At 40.2% G+C, this 22,347-nt stretch overlaps 1 protein-coding gene across 1 annotated transcript in view; it reads right to left on the minus strand.

Moving 5' to 3' along the window:
• Positions 1–22,347, minus strand: part of Pou6f2 (POU class 6 homeobox 2) — a 475,860-nt gene that overhangs the window by 260,377 nt on the left and 193,136 nt on the right. Inside the window, exons 4-5 of the mRNA XM_005397733.2 lie at positions 4,611–4,702; positions 965–1,193 (exon numbers count right to left, since the gene is read on the minus strand). Coding sequence (XP_005397790.1) covers positions 965–1,193; positions 4,611–4,702 — 321 coding nt within the window. The remainder of the gene's footprint in view (positions 1–964; positions 1,194–4,610; positions 4,703–22,347) is intronic.

A 22,347-nucleotide genomic window follows, 5' to 3' on the forward strand; every position in this document is an offset into this window, starting at 1 on the left:
AGTGTAAAGAAGTTCAAGTCCACAGTTCACTAGGCCTTTCGAGGTCCGGTGTTGTCTGTGGACAGATGCTCTGACCAATGTGATAAAATACTGTATATAGAATCCTCATATTTGGCCAACTGAAAAATTATTCTAAATTGTTATTAACATGACTTACCCAGCCAATCCCTTATTCTGCAAAAAACCAAAAAATTGTTGACTTTCAAATAAATGGAGAAAAGAAGCATGTTTAACTCATCCAAAGCAATTCATTTTCTCTTTAGTGGACATCCTAATCCTATTCAGACCATTTTCTACCATAATAATTCTTTCTCTGACAGAATAATTTTGTAAATCAATCTATCAGTCAGTGTTATCAAGTCTTCACAGCCAAAATTTTCATAATTTCAAGAGAACTACCCTTCCTGAGTAAAATCAGAGTCTTACTCCTGGTATATGCCCATGGATTATAAAAGCTCAATATATGTACAAGTACTTTTCTCATTGTGAAATATGAACCCAAATAATTTAATTTTACCTAGTAATTTTCCTAAACTACACATTGTGAGACACATGTTTATTATTGATTCCAAATGATACCTTATATTTGAGGGGTTGCAACCACTTCACACACAATCGAATAACATCTGACATTTCTTTGCACATGGCTAAATTGAAGAACTTGTGAGATCATAACTCAGCTCTTCAAGTAACAGCATAGGAATTCTACAGGTAAGTGTTTAATGTGTCATGCAGTGACAGCTCTCACAACCATCCAGAAGACCTGAAAGGCTTCAATGTCAGTGTTAGGAAATAAGGGTTCATAAAGCCCATGGCTTGAGGCCACTTCCTGCAGAAACCTTTTATATCCTTCCTGGTGGAAACGATTCTGAACCACATTCACCATCCAGGACAACTTTCTTGTGCACTTCTGAGCACTCTGGTCAGTGGGCAGAGCCCTACGCACATCGACACGGTGGGTTACCTTGTAGATTTTGCAATGGCAGAGTCATAATGCCTCCAGCTGCAGCTGCTGCTACCAGTCCTTGGATGTTGGTAAGATTTGCCGTGGGCAGTGTGAGGACCAGTCCCTGCTGGCCCCCGAGCTGTCCGGCCATGTTGAAGGGTATAAGGATGGGCTGGTTGAGGGCTGGGGGGCCTCCAGGCATCACACCAGCCACAGCAGAGGCTAGCTGCTGGGCCGTCAGAAGTGGCTGCAACAACACAAGAGAAACATCTCTCACTTTCCTGTGGGACCAGGACCTGCGCATATTTAAAGCATGTTCTTTCCTTTTTAGTGCAGATGGAAAGTTCCTGCAGAAGGAGCAAAGAAACATGCATTATCCCCTAAAAAGAGACAACCTGATGCAAAAAGTCTTTGCAATCACATTTCAATTATTTCTTTGGAAAATTTCATTTGGTTTAGATCTATATATTTTTTTGTTGTTGTTTTTCCGGTACTGGGAATTGAACCCATGACCTCACGCTTGCCAGGCAGGCACTGTGTCACTGAGCTAAATCCCCAGCCCAGTTTAGACTCTATAGAGGAGCTCAAATATCTTTAAAAGCAATACCTGAAGCATGTTATCTTTCCAGTGAATTTTCATATAATCCTAACCCTCATGAGTGTGAAGTTGTCAGCTAATGTATTCTCTTGCTCCAGAAAGAATGCATTGAGATCAGTGGGATTTTATTTATTTATTGGTTCAAAAATAGCAAGGAAGCACTATTTTCAACTCTTTAGATAAATGAGAATAATGTCAAAGATTTACTTGATGTTAGAAAGTCTGTAGTGACACCATTATGCAGATCTATGGCCAGAAGATGTATACACTGGCACAATATTTTGAAAAAGCAATTTGGAAATATATATATGAAGAGCTACATGTACCCATCCCCAGCCAACTTTAGTGGAACATGCCTTAGAGGCTGAGGCAGGAGGACTGCAAATTTAAACACACCCTAACCCGGACAATTTAGCAACTTAGGGAGACTTGTCTCTAAATAAAAGATAGATAGATAGATAGATAGATAGATAGATAGATAGATAGATAGATGATAGATAGACAGATTGACAGAAAGAAAGAATTAGGGGATCTTTCTCAAATTCCTTGCTCAGTGCAAAGACCCTTGGTTCAATAGCCAGTATTGAAAAAGAAATATTCATCTCCTTTTGACTCAGCAATACCCTGGGATATAGTTTAAAGACAGAATTCAAAAGAAAAAATAATGCTTGGAAATGCGTACTACATTTTAAAAGGCATGTTGAAAAACAGCTCCCTACAGGGCTGAACTTGATGAACTATTATATAGTAATTAAAGCAGATTATTATGACACCTCTTTAGGAAAAGAGAAAAATGTTTATAAATATAAGAATACATAAAAAATAAGCTGAATATTTATTAAGCAAACAAATGGTTACTATTAATGTGGTAAAATTAGATATGGACAATGCCAAGATCTATAATGAAATATAAAAGTAAAGATGTTTATATTTTTACAATTTAAAAATTTTTAACACTTTTTTTACACCAACATTTTTGCCCAATTAAAATGATATTATAAGCACATATTTTTATGTCTACTCTGGATCAATAGCTATTGCCTGAGTGGATGTCACAGAAAATTACAGCCACTGGACAGTGGACGTGTTTGCATGCAGTTACAGGGTCTTCACCATGGTGACAGAGTAAACTGTCACCTGGCCAGGACAGATGGCTGCAAGGACATCTTTTCCAGTTGTCACTCAGTCCCTTTGTGGACTGCGTGAAGGCCAGGATAGATGGCTGCAAGTGTCACTTGACCCAGGATGTCACTGCACCCTTATGGGACCTGCTGTAGGACACATAATCCCATATCCAACTGTCTTCTATAGGGCCCAATCCAAATTCTTATCTAGGGGAGTTCAACTTTTTTTTAGGTATGGTATGATTCCATAAGGAGAAGGTAATTAAATATAAATATGGAATAAAGCCCAGTATATAATATTTAGGCACTGTATGAATGCTGTACTTATCCTACCAATGCGTTGTGGGGAGATCTGTAACTTGCCCAAGTTCCTTTTCTAGTGTATATGTGGGGGTCAGATCCAGGCAGGCAGCACCAGAATCCATTTTTACCCCTCTTTCCAATACAAGGAGCTGATTTAGAGAGCAGGAGCTGCTTCATTGGGAAGAATGGGGGGCAGGTAGAACGGGTTGAGCCCACTCTGGTCATCTCTCTAGTGTCTCTTTCCCACAGACTCCTTCAGGAGAAATTCTGGAGAGACTCGAGGGCTCCCTGTTTTAGGACCACTGCCCTAGACTCCACGGGCCTTACTCTTAATATATTTGCACAATTTGCTAAATTCACATCAAGTAGCTGTGCTTCCTTTAAAAAAATACAAAGTTACTCTAAAGAGCAAGATAAACAGACTCTGAAAATAAAAACAAAATTAATAAACAGACCTCAAAATTCTTGGTGCACTGTCAACTAATCATAAATATTACACTAAAAGGGAAGGCAAAGGGGTCATCCCAAGATTATCCCAGGTTTGAGGGCCTGGCCTGCAGAAGTTTTAAAATTAGATTTATGGGCTTAGAGCAAAGCATGCCTCCTTAGTTTGTCATACTGCCACTGTTCCTCACTTGCTTAGGACTGTCAGATCACTTACTTAACCTGAAAGGGTAAGAGCATGTTAGGACTAATACGGTCACAGACACATCTGTGTACACACATACACACATGCGCACGTGTTGTAAGGAGGATGACATAAAGGGGTGACACACAGAAGCCCGCTACTGAGACTTCCAGAAAACTCTCTCTAAACATCTTTTAGGTACAGAGTGGTGCCTGGGAGGGATGATAGTATCAGAGGCCACAAAGGGACTGGGTGACAACTGGAAAAGAATACCAGACCAACCCAATCTCTACTCGTGGGCAAGCCCTTTATGTGTTGAAAGCGATTAATTTCCAAGAATAACAATGACAGCAAAGGGGATAGAAAGGCCCAACATCTCTTTCCATAAAAGCAAGATGAACTCTGAAAGCTGCACACTATATGACACAGGTTTTAACAAGCCCAGCCTTCTATAATTGTGCTTTACATCTCCATATGATACACACAAGCCTGCAAAAAACAAATATTGGACTTTAAAAAATAATGAATGTATTTCTTTATTAATGCACGAGCTCTGTGTGATGTACAGTATTGTCAAACCCAATAAGCCAAACTTGCATTAAAATTGCATTAACTTTTTTATATTAAATCACATCTTGTATTTCAAAAATGGCGATAGTAAGGTTGAAATAACTTAATTTTCCACACACGCCAGTCATTACAGTTTCACTTTTCAAAAAACTGCATGGTAACCAACAGCACAGATGTAGTGAGTTTTAAGGAAAACACTTTTTTTTCCAAATGATGAAAATAAATGTTTTCTTTACGAAGACAGAAGAGTTTTGCAAACACATATTTTTTCCCATAGTATTTAATAAATGATGTAGTCATACGGTTTCCCATACAAAAATTTATCACTATCTTTGCTCTGTTGGAGTTAATTGGATTTAACTCATTATTATTTATTTGGTTATTTATATGGTTAAATCATTTTAAATGTAGCCTGATGGAAGGCAGTTGAGAGATACTGACCTGCGGCCCAACCGGAAATGGAGGGTGGGTCTGACTGGCTGGGTGTTGCTCAGGAGAGCCTGGATCTGACAGTGTTGCGTTGCCTCTGGCCCCTGGAATTCAAAAGAAAAGTGCTCTCTTAATGTAGGACTCAGCCTGGTAACTTCACACCACCTTGTTTTCTTGTGATGTCACAGAGAATTAATGGACAGATGATATAACAGAGTGGTTTATCAATAGCTGTAGTGCTGAAATCACTTATTGACTGCATATATAATGCTAAGGGACATTCACAATAGCTAAACTCACCAGGAGATAGAGAGCAAGGAATACCAACCAAGGAAAGTAACATTCAGTTGTACCAAAAGGATTGCATTAGACACCAATTTACGTAGCATACAGTAATGTATCCTATGTAGGGGGCAGTTGTATCCTTTATGCACAGAAAAGCAACAGCTAACTTAATTTTCCAAAACCAAACATGTATGATCTCAGACAGGGCCAAGTCCATCCACATCATCCCAAATATGGTTTCCTACATCTCCTTTGTACATCTAAGCTCTTCCTCCATGCTTGCTTCAGACTCTGAATCTTAGCAATGCCTTCTCCTAAGACCAAAACTTTTTTCAATGTCACCTTCTACTATGTCCAAAATGAGTATGGACCACCTTACACAAGTTTCTTGGGTGCTGAAAAGTAAGGAATTTCACAGTAACTTTAGAGACCTCCACCCTGCTAAGTATTGAAGAACACATCTCACTTCCTCTGGTGGAATTCTGTTGGACACCAAAGCAGCACCCTGCTAAGTATTGAAGAACACATCTCACTTCCTCTGGTGGAATTCTGTTGGACACCAAAGCAGAAAAAAGAACATCCCACCTAAACAGCATATCTATAAAGCCCTTTGAACAGTAGAGTATCTCCGTATAGCTTATGTGCCTTGTTCCAGGACAAATCACAGCAGGTAAGATAATGGCAGAAAGAAGAAATACATGAATAAACACACAAAAGTAGCAGCCATTTTTGAGGGGTCCTTGTTGGTAGCTTTTGTTTTCTTGAAAATTTCTAAGGAAGTGGTTGAAATCCAATTCCAAGCAACCCTTAACAAGATCCTCTTTCCTGATGTTTGTACTATGACTAGCAAGTAGAAGACAGTTCAAGCCCTGTTTATTGGCATGCCATGGACGACCACGAAAAAAAAAAAAAAAAAGATATAATCCTGTCACATTTATAAATTTTAAAGAAGGTATTATTGGCTCATTTAAAACAAATTCTTCTATATATTCTCCAAAGGGACAGACTTATAAATAATGGAAATGTGGAGAAATACTTCAGCACATTAAGCTACAAATAAAATTGACTGCTACATATTATTCAATTGACTTCTATCTGCACAGTGATGTGTCAATCATAACAGCATTTTATAATAGGATTAAGCAATAGACGTGCAAAGCCATTATGCAGAAATCTGAAAATCTGATTAATTTGTAATATTTTTTTGTGCAGAAAGTCAGGAATGGACATTGCTTGGGGAATACTTACAAGCATTCTATTGAAATTTCTAAATTGATTTGGAACAAACTAATAAAAACACAGACTTGCTGACATTTTATAAAGTGAATTCTGTCAAAATATGTTTGGCATTTTAATGATCGCTGTCATTTAATAACAAGGCTAAGATGACCTATCAGAGGATGCCAACAATTTCTCCATAACGTGCAGAACACCTTTTTTTTCTAATTTTTTATACATGATTTAGTTATTATGCCTGGAAAGCAGGACATTTTAAACCAGAAAGTGCCTTATGCAGGGTAAGTCTCATGGTCTCTCTTCTTATATACTCAAGTCCTATTTGCCTTGAAATTCTCACAGTTATATGTACTTCTTTTTTTTTTTTATTTTAAAGATAAAAGGAGGGAAACATTAACAGACATACAACATTTTACAACATATCACAAGCACAATACAGACAATACAGAGTTACAAACAAAGTGGTAGGGAATTAACAATGGTGGTTGTATTACATATTGATATCTTCAAAGTGGCTTCTCATGAAAACAGATATAGACATGCAATACTGGTCAACCAAAGACTCATTGACAGTTTCTTTCAGCACAGAAATAGAAGACAGAAGAACAACCATGTTATCTATCCTGTATATACATACATACAAAATTTCTCCTTCGTTCCCTTCTCTTTTCCCACATCCCAGAAGCCCTTTACTCTTCAGTGAAATAAATCAAACATACATGTGCAAGCACCACATTGTGTCACTAGTGTAAAACTTGAAAGAGTTAATTTAAACTCGGAGGTATGATAGACACTGAAATGATAGGAAACCAGTTATATGTACTTCTAAAAGCTTGCTGGGTCTCAAAATGATGCATTTAGTCAAATATGAAGCTTAGATTAATTCACAGATAGCTGAGAAAAAATCACTACTTAAAAAATTTGTTTGCTTTTTCTTAGTTGTCAGGCACGGGCGTTTATATCAGACTATGACAAGTTTTACAATGCACAGGAAAATAGAAAAATTCTTGGACAATTAAAATATGCTTATATCTTAACTTTTAGAAACTTCTATGCCATGAGAAGCCTCTCTGTGCCCTGTTTCTTGGTTTTTTTTGTTTTTTGGGTTTTTTTCTGGTACCGGGAACCGAACTCATAACCTTGCACTTGCCAGACAGGCTCTGTGCCACTGAGCTAAATCCCCAGCCCCTTGTGTCCTGTTTCTTGCATGTGGGCCAGGCCTGTGTTTGACCCATTCCATATGGACACTGTATCAACAAATATGTGCGTTTGTTCTCTGCAACTTTACACAGATTGCATCTGCTTACATTTCTTCCTTATTGCTTTGAGGCCATAACTGGTGCTCAGTAGCTTGTTCTGAGGCCTGCTATTCACAGAAAATGTGTTCACTGCGGTCCAGGGCAATTCCACACAATTTCATGTGTAAAATGAAGTCTTTCACAGGCTCTCAAAGAGATTATGTATGCTCTCCTGCCTGGATCAGAAAGTGATGTTTCTTCTTAACGTGAATCTCCATTTTCCCCAAACACATGTGTCATGCTTAACCTTGTAGGACCATAAGTTAATCTGTCTGGACGGAAGGCAGCTCCTGAACAGAGCCCTTCTCAGAGCCAGAGGGCAATCTAGAAGTCAGAAAGAATAAATGACATCAGCTAAGGGTTGCAGAGATCTGAGGCAATGCTCAGCTTTATTTTAGCAGGGAATTGGAGATTAGCTATTCCCATGGTCACAGATACAAAAACACCAGTTTGAATGGGGTGGGTAGGTTCCTCCTGTCCTGGAGCCTATGAAGCATGTTACATCTCTGGAGACCAATAAATGCCAGGAAAGCTCTCTGAGGCTAGTTGGGAAGATGTTAGCCAGTGCTTTAAGCACAGGAACTCTGAGTCTGCAGCGCAGGGACTGTGTGGTAGGTTCATCACTCTGTATGGGGCATTTCGCTCACATTTGGTGACTATTCACTCATTCGTTCAATAAAGAAAAGACTTTGGCTTTTGCTGCCATGAGTGATCTAATTCCTGTAAGATAAATGTTGCTATCCACTTGATTACTTCCTATTGTTTATCATAAACTTTGGAAATACCTTTTGCTTAGTAGCTTTTTGACAAAGTCTATCAAAATTCCAATTTACACACTGTTATGCTTTGAATCTTGAATGTCCGCCTATGGGGCCAAGTGTTAAAAGACTGGTCCCTAGCTTGTGTGGCACTCTTGGGATGTGGAGCCTGGTGAAGAGAAACTGGGTCATTGAGGGTACTGCCTTAAAGTGGGTATTGGGATCCTGGATCTTTTCTATTGCTCTGCTTGCTTTCCAGCCACCATGAGAAATGGTATTCAAGCAGTAATGAAAAGAAAAATAATCTCTATGTATTCTTTTTTCCAAATATTTTCAATCTACAGTTGGATGAATTGTGTAACAGGATCCCAGGGACAGAGAGGGCTGACTGTATGTATAGTGCTTCCTTTAGTCCATGGTAGCATAATCAGGAAATATGACAACAAGGTGCTAGAATAGAGCTTCCGGATTCCATGGTTTAGAGGAGTGGTCCTCACTCAGGCATGCAGCTCGTTCGTGGAGCTTCTGTGGACCCCTGAAAGAGATGCTAAGGGTGAGCTCATGTGGATGTTTTACCCAGCTCCACGAGGGACTGAAGACAACAGCGAGCAAACAGTGGTTTATCAGCTGCCAAGAGACTCTGAATGTCTTTTGCCCTGGGGACACCATAGGCCAGTGGTGGTGAACCTATGGCACATGTGCCACAGCAGGCTGTTTCTTATCACTGAAAGCTCTAAAAGGTTTGCCATCGCCGCCACAGACCATTAGTGTTAGGAAAAGCAGATGGGTCATCAGCTGGCATGACCCCCGTGGCCTTCCAAGTTTCCTTACCTTCAAGTTTTCTCCCATCATAATTCTGATTGTCATCTAGCAAAGAGAGGAGAAGAACGAGCTCAGACACATCTATTTGCAATAGTGATTTGTTCACAGGCAGTTCAAAGAACATAACATTGATTTTACAGGTCACAATGCAGAATTTAAAACAACAACATAACAGGTATTAATTCTCTGTGAATACAAAGAAGCCAGATTTAAATCTGGCAGGGAAGGGATACAACACAAATGGTGAAAACGTTGAACAAATAATGGAGTTTTCACTGTTAAAATGCTTGCTTGTCGGAAGGCACTCATTCAGGTCCTCAACACCATCTTCCCAGAATGATCTCACATGGGAAACACACAGGGCTGCCTGCAGATGCCTCTGCTACAGAGGGACAGGGTGACAACGGAACTAAAACATGTGACAGTCCAGTACTCTTCCCTTGAGTGCCTCCCAAATTCTACTCTCCTTCTTAGCTCAGCTCAGAGTTCCTGAGTGATCAGAACTCATGACCTTCACTGTGTTCCTCATAGCAAGATCATTTTTGTTTTGCAAATCCCTTTTTAAAAACTATGGTAGAACAGGTTTTCATTAACCAGGCTCAGATCCTCTTAGCTACTCCCGAAATAAAACCGATGTGCATTCCTGTACGCAGTCTTGAATTTTTCTCCTTTTTTGGAGTAGACTCTTCCAAATAAGTCATTTTAAGAAACAAATATGAGATTTTTAGTTCTAAGAGGATACTTTTTAGTTCTAAGAGGCTCTTTAGTTTAGATACTTTTTAGTTCTAAGAGGCTCTTTCTGGAGCCCGAGCCCACTCTTTTTGCAAAGAGGACATGGCGGCAGGGGCAGATCAAGAAGGAATGACAACCGCGAATACAACTTGCTTCTCAGAATGCGCTCCCCCACGTGTTGGTCATCCTTTCCACACACAATGAAGAAGAGTCCCTTGTTAATGACCAATGTATTTTTAATGAATCAGATTCTTCTGAGTTTGGGATTCTATCCTGTATGCATTAGCACAAACGTAATCACATGAAGGTCACGGGTTCTGTCAGTTCTTTCCGGTATTTCATACCTTCCTTGCCCAGTGTTTGCGCTTTTCGCCAGTGACTGAGGTGATGCAAAGGTTACTCATTATAAGATGGACAGTTGAATGCATTATTATTTCATGTTGGGCAGGTGAACCCAGCTACACAGGGCAGAAGTCCCCTTTAAATTAAACTTTGTTTTCTTTCCATTTCTCCAAGATTACTAAATGCCAAGGAGAGAGTGGAAGTGTCTCTGTCTGCCACTTTTTATTGCCAGTCAGGATTTCTTTATGATACCGGACACACATGTATTTATGTACAGAATGCCGCACAGACTCTCAGTGGAATTTGAGACTCTAAAGTAATAAGGCTGATTCTATAAGCCATACTTGAAAATCAAACATTCATTCATTCACATAAGGGGTTGTGTATTTTTTGCAAATTATGTTGTCAGGTACTTGTAACTTCACCCACTGAGGCCTGGAGAACAGAGTTTCTGCCGATATTAATGTAAGAAGTAGATTCTTTTCTTCTAGGGAGTGACTTATTTGGCCTCTAAGGGAGAGAAACCAGATATCACTGTTTGAATGAAGGATCTAGGTCTTCAGTGATCCTAAATACCGATCTTTAAGGCTACATATATACTGCATATAATACTTTTCACTTGAAAAGCAAAAGGTAACTTTGGAATATTTAGATAAAGTACATAAGTGTGTGTAGACACACACCCACACACACACACACACACACACACACACACACACACACACATCCCTACAAGCCTCTTATTTGGAACCTGATCATCAGAAGGTATTTTTGTAATATTTACCAAAATTGTTTAATAATTGCTTCCGTTTTTCATGTAGATTTAATCAATGTATGCTATAGAGATTTTTAAGATTTTATTTCTCAAAATTTACTAAATCTCCCTTCTATCTTCCTCCAACAATTTTTTATCATTTGTTTTCACATCCATCTAATAAAAGCAGAGCTGAACTCCTGTGATATCCAGACCAATAAAGGTTTCAATTTCTGTAAATGCTTTTTCTTGGAGAGAGATGAGAAAAGAGAGTCATCAAACATACTTTAGCAAAATTTCACGACATCTGTGCGTAGATGGAGCTTTGGGGTAGGGATTATCCCTTAAGTACTGCTATCTCCACCAGAGTATAAGTTCTTTCAGGGCAAAGACCTTCTAAGGTATCTTTGCATCTCTGAAGGCCAGCTGTGGGCTTTGATGTGTGCGCATTTGTGTGCATATGTGTGCATGTACGTCTGCTGGTGTTTATGTACATTGTAGTGAATTAGCATTCTTAAATGATGGAGTTTCCTATCAAAATCAGCTGAAACAACCTAGCCACAGATTTTAAGCCACCTAAAAATGGTTTGACTAATTTCTAAGATGCCTTTTCTTAACCTATGTATCAGTCAGTGCTCACTAGACAAACAGATTTAATGTAATATATATAAATATACAGTATAAAGATTTACAAGGTAGGCTTACAGTGACTGCCCACAGAATCAGGTGTGGAAGACTGCAAAAAGGCTGCCTGCATGCTGGAGATTTGAATGATTTAGTCAAAGGTCAAGGCTTGGAGCTCACTGTAGTGTTCTGTATAAGTACCTATCAGAAAACCAAAGAGTCTGTGCTGGAAGGCTGAAGAGTCTACAGTGGAGTACAGGAGCCAGCATCCAAGGTGAAGGTGAAGACTGGAGCTCCTCTGAAGAAAGCCAAGTGAGCCTTCCTTTTTCTTTTTTTTTTTTTCCATTCAGGCAACAAGCCTACTGGTTGGTGCCTCTCACACCCACAGTGGGTCTCTGCCTTCAGTAAATCCATTCAGTAAATCCCTTCAGAACTATGCTAATCCAATTAGCTGAGTGTTTCTTATTCAAGTTGACACAAGCAGTTAACTATTACAGCCTAGGAAGGCTTGCTCATGTAAACATACCTATCCATGAGATGAACATGTCCTCTGATAATGTCATAGGTAGGGACCACTCTTAACAGCTTAAATGCAGCAGGACAAAGTCTTTCCTCCCCACTGATTAGCAGGATTTTGGCGCTCTGTGGATGATATGGGTCACATGTATTTTGTGGTGTTATGGTCCTCATGGAGCCTCCTTCTGTGCTTCTTCTATGTTCTATCTGATGCCTGTTCCAGCTACATAATCTGTGGGGCTCACTGCATAATAAAATGCATGTCCCCAGTCTGGGTCTCAGAAAGGAATCTCCCTTTCCTTGGGGCCACTACCCCAACTCCACAGAGAAGGGGCAAAGTCAAGCACTACAACCTTCTTGCTGGGATGTGCTGGATACATGATCAATGGTGAGTGGAAAGTCCACAATGGGAAGATCACTGGAGCTCAGTATCTTGAAAAAGACTGAAGGGAGAGTATGGTGGCTACACTCGGGCTTCCAGAAGCTTCCAGAAACTTCCAGAAGCAGGATGTGCACAGCCCACTCCCACCTTGCCCTGAGGAGAGGAAGCTTTAGGCTTTCTCTCTCTCCTTGTGTGCTCTTTGGTCACATTGGACTTTACTTACAAAACACAAATCTAGAGGTCAATTATTAAGAATTTTGAGATATAAACTTGGAGCATTAGACCCTGACAGTGAGACTGCAGGAGTCACTGCCATGAAGAGAGCTATGCCCACAACTTACTGTTGGCCTCCACTTGTTTCCACACAATTTGGGGTTACTCACTTTCCACCTAAAGGTCTCCTCATAAAGTGCCTTCAGATTTTAAAAACTGTACATAAACTTACAGTTGATTCAAGGAAGTCATTTCTGAGGCTCATGCAAATTCTGAAGAATGTTTGTATCTACAGAGGAATCTAGAGTTTGGTTTTTGGGTGTTTTGTTTTCTGAAACAGGATCTTGGGAAGTTGCCCAGGCTGACCTTGAGCTACTGATCTTCCTTCCTCATCCTCTAGAGAAACTGGGATTGCAAGCATGTGCCACTGCATCCATTTTTACATAGGGATTTCAGTACAGTTTTCCCCCAACAGGAAAACAAACCTAAAAACCATCAACACATCCATTATATACCATTATTGATGACCACACAAATACTCCATTCAGTAGAAAATAAAAATCAAATATTATTTTGATTTGTATCAACTATCATTACTTGTGTGGATAGGAGAGAAAAAGGGTATGAAATCTTCCAAAGAAAAAGAATATGAAATATACTGCATGTCTTTGAGGGGAAGACGGTACTCAGGATGGAACCCAGGTCCTTTATGCAAAGTTTCACCCCCGAGTCCACTTTTTATTTTAAGATAGATTCTCTCTAAGTCATTAAGTTGCCCAGGCTGGGCTGGGTCTCAGCCTCCCAGATGGCGAGGACCATGGGCATGTGCCACCACATCCAGCTGCCCATGTGCCTTTATAGTTGTAGATCTTCCTTTCTAAGATCTACAACTTCCTTCAACACAGATTTTCTTCCCTAACTGAGGAAATCATCACTATGCTTGGTGACAAGGACACTTCAAGGGAGTGAGACTGCCTTAGATTTAAAATGTTCTCAGGTTACTTTTCTATGGTCAAACAGGCAGAAATTTCCTCAAACTGGCTTTAACTCTGCTTAGAAAATGGTCACTGCTGTTTAAAAGCTTTTAGAATTGTCTTGGTTACTTTTCTCTCGTTGCTGGGACAAAATACTTTATGCCCAAAATTAAGGAAGGAAAGGTTTATTTCACTTACAGTCTGTGGAGGTTTCAGTCTATACTTGGCAGGTTACAAGGCAGAGTGGCACATGGCAGAGGGCTACAGCTGATGGTGGCAGAACACAGCAAAAGCAACAAGCACAAAAGCCAGGAATTGCTGCAAGCAGCCTCTTCCTCTCCCTTACATATGCAAACTATCCACCCCAGGGCGGGTGTAGCTCTCACAACCAGAATCAATCAAACTCTAAAAGCCTGCCCCATGACCGCATGAGGCTTTGGGGGGACACACAGACACAAACCATAACAAGAATTTTGATCCCCACTTAAGAAGGGAAAGTGAGAATGAATTTGGGAGGAGGGAGATAAGGCTGAGGGGAGGGATGCCGTCCATTTTTCTCACCAAGCACCTGCATCAGGGTACCATGGTGCCCCCTGGGAGAGTCAGAAGGTATAGCGATTATGCAACATCCCAGCCTCCTGTCTTCTTTCAACAACATTCTCCTTTGTCTTCTAATATCTGCAAGTCTCCCTTTACAGTCCTACAGACCTACAAAGCCTCCCCATCAAAGGTCTTGTGAAATTTTAAACTTTTCAGGGCATTGAGATTATCAGCTGGACAATCTCACGTGGATACCTGGAAATTCAAGCTCTTAAAGGACATGGGGGTTGAATAGAGCTAGCAACATCATGCAACATCAGCCCAAGTTCCTGGCTCAGCTGAAGTTACCGTGGTAACTACAGCACTACGTCATCCATTCTGTTCCTCCAAGACCCCAGTTGCCTGCCAGAGGTCTGAACCCTGCACAGCCCTTCACGGCAAGCAAGACTACTAAGCTGACATGCAGAATATGATTTAACCATGAGCTACAACAGAATAAATTGTTATTTCAATTGAAAATGATGGCCTCTGGATGTAGTCGCGTACGGTAATAGGCATGGTACAAGAGCCCAGAGCCCTCCAACAGAAAACTTCCGGCTCTCTACCCACAGTGGCTGTATTTGTGACTGTCAAGGGCTGGTGATCAGATTGTCACTTGACTTCTCCACATTTTGAGATTTCACAGGGCAGCCAATTGAAGGAGACCATTCACAGGTGAACAGAAAGAGCTAAACATCTACTGTGTCAAGTAAAACTGTTTTTAAAAACTACAAGGTACTGTCATAATCATACGGCAAAAGCATTTTTCTAATGTTCTCCCCCTTTTGCAAAGGATGTGTTTGCCATGTAAAGGACAATCTTTGAAGTGGATGAGATTTAGCCTAATGAAAAACTCAAAGCATTATTTTTTTCTCCACTTTCTTTTCAACCAATGACTGTTTTGCTAGCTGGACGGGTCTGTCACAGAGCATTTGGGACCCTCTCATCAGCACGGCTGGGTTTGAGGAATCGTGACATGCTCACGGCTTTCATCCCTCTAGGCACAGGGAATGTCTGACCAAACACTCCTATAATGCTCCTTCTCTTAAATAAATAATTCCTCGTTTCCCTCAATACTGTTTTATTTTAGAGACACCAACATAATTTCCTTTCTAAACATACATTTCTATGTGCCAGGTCATACACTTAATTCCTTTGTATATGATAGTTTATCAACCATTACAATAATGCTATTGTTTGAATTTTTTAGCCCATTTACACAGGAAAGTAAACCTTACAGAGGTTAAGTCATTGTCTGCTGTGCGCAATGAGAAAGCAACAGGAAAACAACTGCATTCTGGACTTTCTGACTGATGAAAGGTCCATGTCTTTACCCATAAGGCTACTCAAATGCTCTAATATTTTGGAATATCTACTCTTTAATGACTATTTACTATTTGTCAGACACAAGGTCCAGTATTTTATACAGATGTTCCTCAGTGGGGTTATATCTAGATAAACTCATTCTAAGGTGCAAACACTGGAAGTTGAAATTCATGTAATACACCTGACCTATTCATCAGCATCCTAGCTTAGCAATATGGTGCTCTGCAGAGGGTCTGTTGTTTCTCCGAATCATATGGCTGACAGGCAGTGTGACTTGTGGTCACTCTCTGGCATCTCCAGAGAATATCATATTGTCTATCACTAACCTGGGAAAAGACCCAAATTGGAAGCAAATAGAATGTTTATGGCTTTCATACCATTGGAAAGTTGAAAAGTCCTAAACAAACTAAACTGAAGTCAGGGACCATTGTATACAGTTTTTCATTTAATCATCACAGAAGATAATCTCATGCAGCTAGGGTTATTATTCCCATTTCACAGTTGTGGACGCTAAAGTTTTGAGAGGTTAAATAACTCATTTATGGTGGCACAGTTAGTGGGGTGCTGAATATTGTTCTATTTCGCTCCCAAACCGGAGAACACTAAATACCAACTGCAAGTGACTCAGGGAGACAGGCCAGAACAAATAATCAACATTGCAATAGAAACTGTGCTTCTTGGATGTTTTCTTCTGCACTTAAAAGAACCTGGCTCCAGAGAGGTCTAGGTTCCCTTTCCAGGAGCATGGGTGACAGATGAGGGGAAGGGCAGGTTCCCCCCAGAGACATACTTCTCCTGTGGCTCACTTTATTTTTTTTTAAGATAGACTTGGCCAAGTTTTCAAGAAACAAGCACTGCTAAAATGGTAGTACTGAGCCAGAAGAGACTTACAGACTTCATTTAGGGATTTGTTAGTCAAGGTGTGATCCCTTGGCCAGCAGCCTGGTACCACTGAAACCTTTGAGAAAGGCAAACACTCAGGTCCCAGGCACCTGGGTCTTAGATCCCCTGGGTCTTAGCATGTGCCTCCCAGCACAATCCTCATGGGATCCGTACCCACAGCAAAGTGTGAGAAGCACTGCTTTTGAGTTTATCATTTCCCTGCACTTCTTCCCTTCTACTCTCCATCTTGCTTTCCTCCTCTCAGCCTGTTCTTATTTCCTTCTTTCCTCCCTTCATTCTGTCCTCCCTAAACCCCTCTCTTCCCCCTCTCTCCTCTCTTCCCTTATATGGAAAGTATATAAAGCATAAATATGCATAAGTCTCCTTTTATCAGACATTCACGGTAGCTCTTGAATCCTATTCCCCAAAAGTCTGAGGAGGTGTGAGAATGAAAATGTTCCTGAAGAATACACTTGACAATGGTAATAACCCCGGGCCACTTCTAGCGCAGTGCAACCAGGAGGAGGTCCACTGAAGAGGTTCACAGCAGGAAGGGCCAGCCCCACATTCTTTGAGGGAAGCATATTTATCCTTTCTAAAACACAGCAAAAGTGATGCCACATCTACCCCAATCTCATTGCTCTGTGATTTATGGCAATTTCCCCAATCACTTTTTCCTTCTATATCCATATCTTTACTTTTCCATTTGCGGGGATCCAGGAAGATAAGAGTCTGGCCTATCCATTTCAGTTAGTTGCTCTCAGAACGCTGCATTCTTTGCAAAAGTAACCAGAGCACCACTTTAAAAGGAGAGAATAAAAATTTTAAGTCCCTTAAAGTGGAAATAAAGCTGCATTTCTGCACAGATGCTCCAAAAAGGTAGCATTTGCAATCACTCTTGCGTGGGACTCAAGATGAGTGAAAGGAGAGTTGTTTCGAACTCAGCAAAGGACAAGCAGCAAATACACCCAGAGGAATTACACGGCATGAAATTATAGCCTCACACCTAGTTAGCAGCCCCTCACAGTAATGGAGCCTCTATAACTGCATGACAACACAAGATTGTTCAGGAAGGGAAGGATGTCCTACAATACATGAATAAATCTCCAAGGGCTACAAAGCCTTTTTCAGGAAGAGGCTAACAAAACATCATGACCTTAATAAGATTAAGTAGATCTCAAATATAAAAACTCAAATTAGGATCTCATCAATAACTGCTGGTTAGATTCTCTCTTCTTCATGCCTGAGAGTTGGTTATAAAAACAAACAAACAAAAAAAAACCAAACAGCCAAACAACTAACCCAAATCATGTGCCTCTGACCATTTTTCTCTCACTCTATTTATTTCTTAGCATTACTGTAATTGAAAAAGTACCTATTGCTAAGAGATGCTATTAGCTTGAGTGCATTCATAGAGTGTTATACCACTAATAGACTTAGGTCATATTCTTTTATCCTTTTAGCAAAGCATTATTTTGTTGTCCTCTTGTTCTGAAGATTTTGTTCCACTTAAAGTCAAATAGAACAAAAGCTCCACAGAATTCATTCAGACTATTTTTTTTCATTATTTTGACTCCATTGCATGATAGTATCAAATGCATAGCCATTTTCTTTTATTATATTAACTATTTTGGCGTCTGTGTCAAAGCATGTTTATAAATATGCCTATAAAACATGACTTGGGCTCTGATTGTAACTTATATATTCTAAGACCTAATATTTCTGAAATCTGCTTTTTGTACTTCCATTTATCTTTAGAACTTAAGCACTGGAATTAAAACAAGAAACAGCACAAACCCATACATATGAAGAGATGGTAAAAACATGAGTGGTGTCCACTAATTTAAAAATATATAATACATTTCACCAAACCTAAGATTCTAAGGGTTGTAAAACTCATGAATATTTTATGACCCAGTAGGAAAGAAAAATTGCCAAAGAAACCATGGCAAAAGTCACTGATTATAAGACATATGTCAATTTTTATCACCAAATCTTACTTTTAAAATATCACACTAAAATGGGTGTTGGGGGGATCTGTGTGTCTGTACAGTTTAGAATTGATAAACTATATTAACACTCATTAGTCATCGGTCTATATGTGTCAATAAATTAGGGCATGGAGAATAGGCCATGGAATAAACTGAAATTTCAAATATAGTCTCTTAATAGTCTCAAGATTTGTTCAAGAAGGGAAGGATATTAGATAACAGAAGATGAATAAATCTCCAGGAGCTACAAAGGCTCTTTCAGGAAGGTGGGTAACAGAAGATTGGATCCCTAATAAGATTATGCAGATCTAAACTATGAAAACTCAGATTTGGTGGGTTACAACTTATGACTGGAATACAGTCAAAAGGTATACTTGGATAGATGCTGTATTTAAGGTGAAATAAGAGGAATTGAAGAAATAAATTAACAACTGTGGGTATCAGTCAAGAGTCAGGAAACATGATAAAAACTTCTATACTTGTGATTTCATGTAATCTTCAAACCAGCCCAATAGTATTAGAATTAAAGTTCAGAAAATGCATGTAACTCAGCAATTTACAGTTTATTTGCTTACTTTTTTTTTTAAGAAAAGGAGAGAGGAGAAGGAGGAGCTGGAATTCAAATCTGAGTCTGTCAAGATCTGGTACTTTTCAACCCCATCTACACTGTAGGAAAATCTATGGATTATATGCAAATCCCTGGGCATGTGTTTGAGGGGGGATTTATGAATGTCTGTGAACTTTAGCCACAGACCACCTAGAGCTGACCTAAGTTTAGTTCACAGACTCCTTGAAAGGTGGGGAAAGACAACAAGGGAACAAGGAAGCAACTCAGTAAGGATTAGAAGTGGGGAAAGTTTATGTTTGAAAATTTCAAGAATTCTTTGGTATTAGATAGGAAAAATAACACAGGGATAAAGCTGTAATTGGTGAAAGAATAGCATTCACTCATGCTAGCCAGGGTGGGTGATGATATGGTCATTTTGTGACTAATACTCTTGCTTATGTGACTCTGGAGTCCCCTAGTTTTGTCCTGATCCATCAGGTCAGGATGGGCCCTGGCTGCTGCTGATGTACAAGACGGTTTGTGTTCAGCAAAGCAATGCCAGCTCCCTGCTGTGGTCACTTGTCCAGGACCTGGGTGCCAAAAGGCTTTTTACCCCTTTTGTAAATTAAAGAGGACAAGTTCCTTCGGTCACATGGGAGATACTGGTGATACTGTATAATGATATAATGGTATATGTCTGGCTGGAGGCCAAACACCTGGTACACTGGCCCTTGTCCTGTCTAACAGTCACATCTCTCAGAGGTAGGAATCAGAGAGCATCATTCTAAGTCTAGACTTAGTTGTGATCAATAGTGCCAAGCTGTGGTAACAGGATCCTTTGATAATGTGACTAGATATTTGTAGAGGGTTCAATTATCAAGAAAGAGAATGTGGGCCACAATCACACATGTCTAGACTCACAGAAAATTAGATACTGAGAGATTTAGGAAAATCACCTACACATTCCTATAACCAGACCCTGTAGAAGGAAGAGAGCGTGTGTCTTTTAAATAATATCGTAATAACACATTGTGGAGTTATCCTGACCTATGTTATATCTTTCCTCGTGTGACTTTGGATAAGTTACTTAACCTCTCTGATCTTAAGGCTTTTTAATTGTGAAATGGGGGCAATAATGGCACCAGTAGTCCTTTGTGAGATTTAATACATTACTGAATGAAAAAAAAGCCCAGTGCTGTACGCCACATGTAGGAAATGCTCAACAAAGTTTTGGTTCTTGTTATCAAGTATTTGAGAGTGTTGTTACAAATGACATTGATATACAATTATTTAATCACAAACAATTTTGATAAACAAGGAAAGAATGAAGAATTAAAAATATCACTGTGGCCATAGAGCATGGGGATCACTATCTAAGGATAAATTTTGATTCATAGGAAAAAATTAGGAAGAGTGGGGAACAAGAATGATTTCTAACTCTAGATTGCTACATCTAAAAACATCCTTGAGCCATTGTTTTTCAGTAGGGCATGGCCAACAGGTCTAAAAAAGCTTCAGCATTTTTCTTCCAGAGGTTCTAGTTTCAATAGAGATGCCATGTTTTATCACTGCACTATTCATAATGGCAAGTTAGGGAATCAGCTGAGGGGCCCGTACATGTGGTCTCTATACACAATGGAGTATTATTCAGTCACAAAGAAGAATGAAACCATGTTATTTGCAGGTAAACAAATCAAACAGGACATCACCATGTTAACCAAAATAAGCCAGACCCAGAAAAGACAACTTTACATGCTTTGTCTTATATGTACAGAATAGAAAAAGAAAAGTTGGCATGAAAGTAGAAAGGAGATTGCTAAAGAAAAGGAAGGGTCTGGGAAGGTGGGGGAGAGGAAGGTAATAAAGGGGGGCATCCTGATCAAAGTAGATTTTATGCATGTGTGAAAATGTCAACATGAAATCCATTACTCTGCATAATTAATGTTTCAACACAAAACCTCACGTTCTACCTCACTTTAACATATGTCTTTCTCTTCATCTTTCCAACCTCACGTGCTCAAAAGCAATTCTCCAAGTTACCTCTCCTGGTTCCTCTTTAGTGCTAGAGGTGGTCAGCTATCAAATCCCAAATCCTCTGTCCTCTCATTCCTGGTGACAGTTCCCTGCCTGCTTGGGTGGCCCTTGTGGGCACTTGCTAAGGCCACAGGCCCTGCCTCTGCTCTGTCCTATCTGCCACCAAGGGGTGAATAACAGCCCTGTAGCCCAGAAAAGGTCTTGCAAGAGCCTCAGGGCCTGAGGGCGGGGAGCATCTCCCTGCAGCTGCTTCACCCTTCTCCACCAGATGTGTGTCCTCAAGCAAGCAGCTTAATCTGTCCCAGCTCAGTGTTGTCATCTGTAAAATTGAAATAAGAATGGCACCGCCCTCGCATGCTGAGGATTAAAGCCACTAAGCTATATAAATAAATTGCATGATCACAATTTCTGGCACATAGTAAGCATTCAATAAATGCAACTCTCTTATACTTTGTCCTTGAGATGCAGACCACCCTGGAGACTGTGGGTTGGTGTTTTATGCAGCAAAGCTTGAGGACACAGAAGAACTGGTAGGCCTGGGAAATGTGGGCACTCCTGCTGACTCTGGCAGGAGGCTGAGTGAGAAGCAGCCTCAAGCACTGTCAATGCTTTGGGGCAGGACCGAGCCCACAGCTGAGTCCCAAGGAGCACAGACCTGGGAGGGAGCAGAGCTTCACGGTACCTTCTCTGGTGGTTCGAAAAGGTTCTGTGGAGTGTGTGGGAGGGGCAGCAGGGTCTGCGCATAGCCCGGACATAGGACAATAGAGCCCAGGACAGAAATACATAGTCATGAGAGAGTTGTAGTGGGAAAAGAATAGATGGGACTGTTTTTCCAGTGTGGAAAGTAGAATTTTCAGGGAAACGTTCTCCAGTGATGGTTTGGGCCCAAAATGCTTCTGTTGGTATTCAGAACTCCATACTGGCCTAACGGGGCTTGAGTGTCGATCTGAAAAGAACTCAGGTCCAAGGTAGAGCAAAAGAACTGCAGTGTATACAGGTGGACTCTGAAAATAAGGATCAGATTAAAAAAAAAAAAAAGAGCAAGCAGACAGCAGTGACCTAAAAGATGGTAGCAGTTCTCAGAGGTACATAAGTAGCAGAGGACTGTTCAGAGCCCAGCCTGAACTCTGTTTGTAGGCAGCATGATCTTTAAAAAATGACGAATGCTTAAATGTTTAAGAAATAGATGACAGTGTAAGACAGGTTGCCACTAGTCTCCTTCAAAATACTCCTCTTTGCTTCAGACACACTGTCACTTTGTGAAGCAGTTCTGGAAGTCCTCTTTCCTGAGTGTCTTTATTTGTGCTGTCATGGCTGTTTCAATGTCCTGAATGAATTGAAAATATTTACTTTTCGAGGTCATTTTGACTTTAGAGAAGATCCACAAGTCATACAGTACCCAATCTGGTATATAAGCTGGCTGAGGATACCCTGTAGTAATTTTCTAAGCCTGT

This window comes from Chinchilla lanigera, unplaced genomic scaffold (assembly GCF_000276665.1).
Source record: "Chinchilla lanigera isolate Chin_1 unplaced genomic scaffold, ChiLan1.0 scaffold00059, whole genome shotgun sequence".
Classification (NCBI taxonomy): Eukaryota; Metazoa; Chordata; class Mammalia; order Rodentia; family Chinchillidae; genus Chinchilla; species Chinchilla lanigera.